We start from the raw sequence: 7,670 nt of genomic DNA, 5'->3' as shown, positions 1-7,670 counted from the left end.
ATGTTTAAAATCATAGATGTAAATGGAATGTCTGTTATACTCTACAGAATGTCCAAAGCTTGTATCTGAAACACCTAGGCTCTGTAAGTTGTTTGTGAGAAAACTCCATAGGCTTACAGGCTGTTTGTGTTTCCATACATTTAACTGTGAGAGTGTTTGTGATTTTTGTGAAAATTTTACATTTCCGAGTGGCGTAGCTGGACATCGTTTGCGTCGATGTGAATCGCTATAAGTGGTTAATGACCTCTAAGTGGTTAATGACCAGCTGTTGGCCCCTGAACAGGGACGCATCTCGCTGCTTGTCCTGCTTGATATTAGCGGTATTAGCTACGCTGACGACACACAGCTGTATCTGTCAGCAATTCCAGATCAGAGGAAGCAGCTGATCAGAATAAAGAATTGTCTGAAGGACATTAGAGAGTGGACGCTCACCAACTTTCTTCTGTTGAACCCTGATAAGACAGAAGCTCTTGTACTTGGGTCTCAAGCAGCCAGACATAAGCTGGCTGACTACATCATAACCCTGGATAGCCTTTGTATTTCACCAAGTATTGAAGTAAAGGATCTAGGTGTCATCATTGATGCAGGTCTCTCATTCAATTCGCACGTAGATAATGTCACTAGAATAGCATTCTTTCACCTTAGAAATATTGCGAAAAATAAGAAATATCATTTCAATGCATGATGCATCAAGGTTAGATTACTGCAACACATTACTGTCTGGATGCTCTAGTAGGTGCATGAGTAAACTCCAGCTAATACCCCAGTCTTACAATCACTGCACTGGTTACCCATCAAATTTAGGATTGACTACAAATCCTACTTTTGACCTATGAAGCTCTAAATGGTTCTTTACGACCCGCCACGCCCCCTTCGATCAACGGGTGCAGGGTCACAGAAGGTCACATCTGGGAGCAGATCCTTCTCATATAGAGCTCCGCAGTTGTGGAACAGCTTGCCAGTCAGTGTCCGGGACTCAGACACAGTCTCAGTGTTTAAATCCTATCTGAATACCTATCTGTTTTCTCTGGTCTTCTGTTAAAGTCCCAGACACTCATTTCACTTCACTTAGACACAGTGTCAATTATAAAGTCCAGTTTATCTCACAGTGCCCCTGTCAGACACAGACAGTGTTATATTCACCCTAGTTAGGCTGTCCTAGTTAGGGTACCGGGCCACTGTAGCACCAATATACTACTATTACCACATTTTTCAGTATTGGTCGTACAGTGCCACCGTCTGCTGCTGCTTCTGTTTGTGGTGAAGCGACCACTAGATATACCCTGGTTCCTGACAACTGCTCACTCTACCATGGAAGGGGGTCCCTCTCTGTATCACTCCTTCCCAAGGTTTCTTCCTTTCTTTTTTTCTCTCTCCTCAAGTTTTTTTGGGTGTGGAGTTTTTCCTTGTGTGCAGAAGGGTCAAGTGTGGGGGGTGTCAACTGAAGAGCCTGTCAAAGCCCATTGAGACACACTGTATGTGATTTTGGGCTATATAAGAATAAGAAATGTTGTTGTTGTTACTGGGATGTGTACGGTTATTTTTTGCCAGCACAGGAAAATGCAAGCTTTTATTCGCAAACACTTTCAGTTGGCAGTCTGTTTCTATGAAGTGAAGTGTTTGTCACTTTGATACACAGCAGCACAGCACACGGTGCACACAGTGAAATTTGTCCTCTGCATTTAACCAATCACCCTGTGTGAGCAGTGGGCAGCCATGACAGGTGCCCAGGGAGCAGTGCGTGGGGACGGTGCTTTGCTCAGTAGCACCTTGGCAGATTGGGATTCAAACCAGAAACTTTCTGATTACGGGGCCGCTTCCTTAGCCGCTGCACCACCACTGCTCCATTCCGTGCTCCATACCAGATTGTGTTGGAGGAGCACGGAATGGATCAGCAGCTCCTGTGGAAGACTGGACTTCATCAAATGCCGTAGGACGTACATCCTCTACATCTCTTTTTGAGGATGGAGATGTTGGTCACCTACTACAGGTCCTGAGAAATGGTGGTAAAAAAGTAAAAGTGAAGTGATTGTCACAGCACACACAGTGAAATTTGTCCTCTGCATTTAACCCATCACCCTGAGTGAACAGTGGGCAGCCATGACAGGCGCCCGGGGAGCAGTGTGTGGGGACGGTGCTTTGCTCTGTGGCACCTCAGTGGCACCTTAGCGGATTGGGATTCGAACCGGCAATCTTCTGATTAGGCCACCACTGCCCAGGAAGATCTTACTCAGACACTGGGTTGTTTGATATGGTGAGGGGGTGCACTGTTTAGGGATGTCTCCTGAAGTCCACTGCCATCTCTACAGTTTTGAGCGTGTTCAGCTACAGGTTGTGCTGACTGCACCAGAATATCAGCTGGTCTTTTTCCTGTTGGTATGTAAATTAGTCACCATCCAGAACGAGTTCAATGATGGTGGTGTCGTCTACAAATTTCAGGAGTCTTACAGCTGTGTTCCTGGAGGTGCAGTCATTGGTGTAAAGGGAGAAGAGCAGTGGAAACAGAACACATCCTTGAGGGGCACCAGTACTGTTTCAGGAGTGATCTCCCCCAGCCTTACTTGCTGTCATGACACTGGTGAGCCACTGAGCTGGGACAGTTTAGAGGAGAGGAGATTTGGTACAATATTGTTAAAAGCCAAACTAAAGCCCGCAAACAGGATCCTGGCATAAGTCCCTGGACAGCCGAGGTTTTGCAGGATCACATTCACTGCATCAGGATAACAGGATAACAAAAAATTTTTAACTATTGGGATTAATTAAAACCATTATAATATAGTGGATGTTATTACAGTAAACATTATGAAGTGAGAGATGTGTAATTGATTTTTTGACAAAGCAAGTTGGATGATTTGCAAAATAATGTGGTTAGGAGAACATCAAATAAATAAAATGTCTATCTGCAAATTAAATCTACTTTATATGACAGTAAATGATCAAAATTATAAGTGTTTAGCGAAACAAGTATTCATCTTTATGGAGAACGAAGACTGGGAAGTAAGTGGAGAAAACGGTGAATGAATAAGGATCTGAATGAGCAATCTGACCAATCAAGAATGAGTGGGCGGGATTGGTCGTCTTGCAGCTAGAACTGTAATATTCGTACTCTTTTTAGGATCCGGCTCTCAGGCACTCAGTAAACTGATCCGGGTGCGCAAGTCACTTCAGTCAGTATTCACTGACTCAGGTTAGTAGCGCTAACATGGATCTCTGAGCGATTCCGATTCGGTTACATTTACACTGCCTTCTAACTTCATTAATTTATTTAAGCTTAATTCACCAGCACAATTCAGGGCAGTGGTGGCCTAGTGGGTAAGGACTTGTAATCAGAAGGATGTTCGTTCGAGTCCCAAACTGCCAGGGTACCAATGAGGTGCCACTGAGGAAACACCGTCCCTATACACTGCTCCCCAGGCACCTGTCATGGCTGCCCACTAAGAGTGATGGTTAAAAGCAGAGAACACATTTTGTTGTGTGCACCGTGTGCTGTGCTGCAGGCTTTACAATGACAATCACTTCACATGCAGGACTAAAACATTTACATTTACGGCATTTATCAGACGCCCTTATCCAGAGCGACTTACAATCAGTAGTGACAGGGACAGTCCCCCCCTGGAGCAACTTAGGGTTAAGTGTCTTGCTCAGGGACACAAAGGTAGTAAGTGGGATTTGAACCTGGGCCTTCTGGTTCATAGGCGAGTGTGTTACCCACTAGGTTACTACCACCCCTACCACAACCACAACCCAACACACCCCCTAACACAATAACATTACAAGTCTAACAGTTTATTGGCATTAGTATTAACGTCATACATTTGTATGCATACAGCAACACAAAGTAACATGCATGATCATGCAAAATATACAGGCTATTAATAGAAAAAACAAGTTTAAGTAGAATGTTGAGGATTTGCTTTCTGTATAAGTAGTTCACATAGCCACTCATTGTACTACTGACAAATTATTTCTTTTTCTCATCCTCTTTTTTGCTGTCTGTTCCAGACTGACCAGCCAGAGAACCCATGGCATTACGAATGGCTTCGTTGTTGGGGTCAACACCAGGAAGGTTCTCCAGTACACTTTGCAAGAACTCTGGGTCCTGCATGACATCGTAGTCTTCCTCATCCTTACACAGCGAGAGACAGAACATTAGAGGTGTTTAAAAGAACAACACTATATTACTCCTTCTATATTTCGCTATATTAGTCTCTCACTCGCTCACACGCGCAGCAGCTATACCTTAACATCTCTTGATGCATCCACGGAAGCACCAGTGTCCATTTCTTCTTCACCACCAAATTCTGTAGAGAAAAATCCATATAGATAATCTCATATACAGTGTTAAAACTGTTCTCTTCAGTCTTCACCAAATGCACATGTACCTCCTGCAGCACCCTGCATGGACATCTGTAAGGCGTAAGCAATCTGCTCATCCTCAGTCATGCGACTAAAGTCTGGAAGGGAATCTATGACAGAATCTCCAGAGGGGAAGGGCATCTTCAGCAAGGTGTTGTCAGATTCTGGCAAGACCAGAGGTAAGCACAGTCTTCATTTCACAAAATATCCTTTAAAACACGCCTGAATAGACTTAAATTTAAATAGAATAAATAAATGTTTGTCTGCTAAATCTGCTTAAGGATTTTTTGACCTGTCAAAGATAACAGAATTTTTCCAAATAAGGAAAATGGTATAATTTTCTCTCACCGTCTTCTGGACAGGATGGCACCCCTGCTTCAGCAGCAGAAGCCACTGCTGCCCTGCGAGCTTCTTCCTCCTGCCTTTGCCTCTGTTCCTCCATGGAAACCCTCAGAGCCTGAAGGCAGAAAAATTAACATAAATCCATCAAACACACACACAATATGTTCAACTAGCCGTTGTTCCTACCAGTGCGAGTTCAGGGTCCGCATTCGGGTCAATGCCAAACTCGTACTCGCTCGCACCCGCACCCATAACAGAACTGGCATCTCCGGCCAAGATGGGTGAGGAGAGGAGGGCATCAGCCAGGCTAGGCCCTGGAGGCACTGTCACCAGGTGGGAGCCTGTACCCTCCTTACCATTCAACGTGCTGACGAACGCAGTCAGCTTCTCAGTGTTCAACTCCTACAGGGCGATGGGATAGGATGGAGATTTGAAAAATGATTGATCATTGAGGGCACAAGAGGCATAAAACAGTTACAAACATCTACAACTCACCTCCTCGCCAAAGCTGATAATGTCTATGCTGACCTTCTCCTTCTTAAGTCGCTTTGCCATCTTCACCAGCTAATAATGAAACAAAAGCAAATGCAAAGAATTTATAATTGAATTCCCCAAATTCACCACTCCCGCTTGATAGTGTAAAACATGCATGTCCTGCTTTACTTATGAGTTTACTTATGTGTGGGCCTATGAACCAGAAGACCCAGGTTCAAACCCCACTTACTACTATTGTGTCCCTGAGCAAGACACTTAACCCTGTGTCTCCAGGAGGACTGTCCCTGTAACTACTGATGTAAGGTGCTCTGGAGAGGGCTTTTGATAAATGCTGTAAATGGAAAAAAAATTAGTTGGACTAGTGGTGTCCCTGCTCTATGGTCTACATAGCAATAGAACTAAAAACCTGAAATTAATGCTGTCTAAAACGGAACATAATTATGATTTGTGGGGATCATTTGTGAGCAAAACCACACACACACACACACACACACACACACACACACACACACACAGAGATGGCCATTACATCTTTCTCATTGTCTTCCACTGGGCTACCAATGAACGCGATGATCCTCATTTTGTGGTTTTTCCCTTGTCTGTGTTTCAGGGCCAGCTGAGGAGCATATAGACAAGCAATCACTCTCATAATACAAAGAGCATGTCTGTAACACAACATCACAGTCTAGATCTGGATCATGTATGACAGATTTTTACACACAAAGAGCCTTCACTAATTCAAAGCACTGAGTGGATCATGCTGAATAAATGAATGTGATGTCTTCATTTTTTTTTTCCATTATTGATATATATATATATATATGTGTGTGTGTGTGTGTGTGTGTGTGTGTGTGTGTGAGAGAGAGAGAGAGAGAGAGAGAGGGGGAGCTTTACATGAGCCACTCTGATGCCAGTACAGAAGTTGATGGTCCCACGAGGCTGCACTGTGTGCAGTTTGGACAGAATCCTCCCCGTGTCAGGAGTCAGCGTTGTCAACACCTCACAGTTACTGAGGTGGCGCACGGCCACCCACACACACACACAGCAGTCAGTAACAGTAAAAATGTATACACAGCTTGCATCAAAACTAACAGGAAGCGCCATACTTGGCCAGCGTGATCAAGCCTACGTTGTTCTCCGGGTTGCTGCGAGTCCTGGAGTGGCACACAATGTTGACCGCATCCTGCTGGGCCTGCAGTCTAGTGGGCAGGAAGTCTCCATTGCGCATGTACTCGCTGTTATCCACACTGGAAGGTCATTCACAAAATACAGAAAATGTAGATTTATACAAGTTCATTTAAACCATACAGTCGAAAGCCAGTTCGGCAGTGTGTAGTGCCACTCTGAAGGATAATCGCAATGATTATATAATAAGTCATTGTGAACCACAGCACAAGGTGACACAATATGTGTCCTCTGCTTTTAACCATCTCCCTTGGTGAGCAGTGGGCAGCCATGAAAGGCGCGTCAAGCTCGGATCCGCAGCAGGTCGTTGTTAGTTTGTATATTTCAACATTAATTCTCTTTTTTTTTTCTTCTTATAGCGAGCTGATTGTATTCCATATGGCGAGACCTCTGTATTGGTCTTAATGTGAGAAACGCATTCCTGCTCCCGTCAATCCATAAACCCAAAACGGGTAGTGATGTGACACGAGAAATGGCATTTCCAGACACAAAAACACCTAAAACAGGAAGCGGAAGGATGCGCTGATGCCGTGACTGGTAAACGACTGAGGGAAAGCTTACATCTTGTCTCGTACGACATCGCAAGATAAGTATAGGTCAATATAAACCACATCTGTCATTGTGAGGAAAAATCCCCGACAAAACGGAATCGGACAAAACCGACAGCGGATTAATATCGCCTCTCTTACCAGACCATAGTACTTTCAAGCACCATGTTGACGGCGTCCTTGAAATGACGTAACTACTGCTTCATCCTAATTGGCTGGTGGGAGTACTGATATCTGGGAAATGTAGTTTTATGCTTGCTTCTTACCAGTTCGGAAGTCGTAAATACGACTCGTGCTTAACCGGAAAAATGGTCCTTTTTTTTTTTTAAACTAAAAACGAGGCTAATATGTTACGAAAAATAAACAGGAACACCATAAGATTGAAGAGGAGAGGACGCGAAGCAAGCTAACGAAATCATTAAGACATTTATATTATTATAATCATGTCAGCAAACGTACAGCGGTACCATTCTACCATCGACTGATGTCATAACTGGAGTACTACACAGAAAGCCCACTTGTAAATACATGCTTTGCCCGTATTCACGATAGCACTTGCTTATAGTGACACGGTCATATATCGTCATGATTCCTCTAGTGATAATCATCATCATCATCATCATCAAACCTACCTGCTGGTATCTACCTGCTGATAATAGCTGCTTAAACCAGCATAGTCTGCTCGTGCTGTTTTTATTTAAATAAATGAATGATTCTTCTTCGCAGTGCAGAAAAAATACATGG

General features: G+C 43.8%; 1 protein-coding gene across 2 annotated transcripts; it reads right to left on the bottom strand.

The window, feature by feature from the left end:
- Positions 1–3,770: 3,770 nt before the first annotated feature.
- On the bottom strand, positions 3,771–7,163 carry LOC114788345 (26S proteasome non-ATPase regulatory subunit 4-like). Of its 2 annotated transcripts, none has more exons than XM_028976834.1 (10): positions 7,068–7,163; positions 6,300–6,440; positions 6,088–6,202; positions 5,723–5,809; positions 5,194–5,262; positions 4,885–5,100; positions 4,705–4,813; positions 4,383–4,520; positions 4,240–4,301; positions 3,771–4,126 (listed from the first exon to the last, which is right to left on the bottom strand). In XM_028976834.1, the coding sequence occupies exons 1-10, from the start codon at positions 7,091–7,093 to the stop codon at positions 3,962–3,964; spliced, it is 1,128 nt and encodes a 375-aa protein (XP_028832667.1). In that variant the 5' UTR covers positions 7,094–7,163; the 3' UTR covers positions 3,771–3,961. The 2 variants fall into 2 exon arrangements, with proteins under 2 accessions (XP_028832667.1, XP_028832668.1); XM_028976835.1 differs by having other exon boundaries at positions 6,323–6,440.
- Between the last annotated feature and the right edge of the window lie 507 nt (positions 7,164–7,670).

Source organism: Denticeps clupeoides, chromosome 4 (genome assembly GCF_900700375.1).
Source record: "Denticeps clupeoides chromosome 4, fDenClu1.1, whole genome shotgun sequence".
NCBI classification, from domain to species: domain Eukaryota; kingdom Metazoa; phylum Chordata; class Actinopteri; order Clupeiformes; family Denticipitidae; genus Denticeps; species Denticeps clupeoides.
This window is presented reverse-complemented; position numbering and strand designations above follow the sequence as displayed.

Coding starts and splice junctions, on each gene's coding strand:
- LOC114788345 (XM_028976834.1), bottom strand. CDS start 7,093: ATGGTGCTTGAAAGTACTATGGTCTG. Junction 6,441..7,067: donor CTTGAAAGTACTATGGTCTG/GTAAGAGAGGCG, acceptor ATGACCTTCCAG/TGTGGATAACAGCGAGTACA. Junction 4,127..4,239: donor ATGCATCAAGAGATGTTAAG/GTATAGCTGCTG, acceptor TCGCTGTGTAAG/GATGAGGAAGACTACGATGT.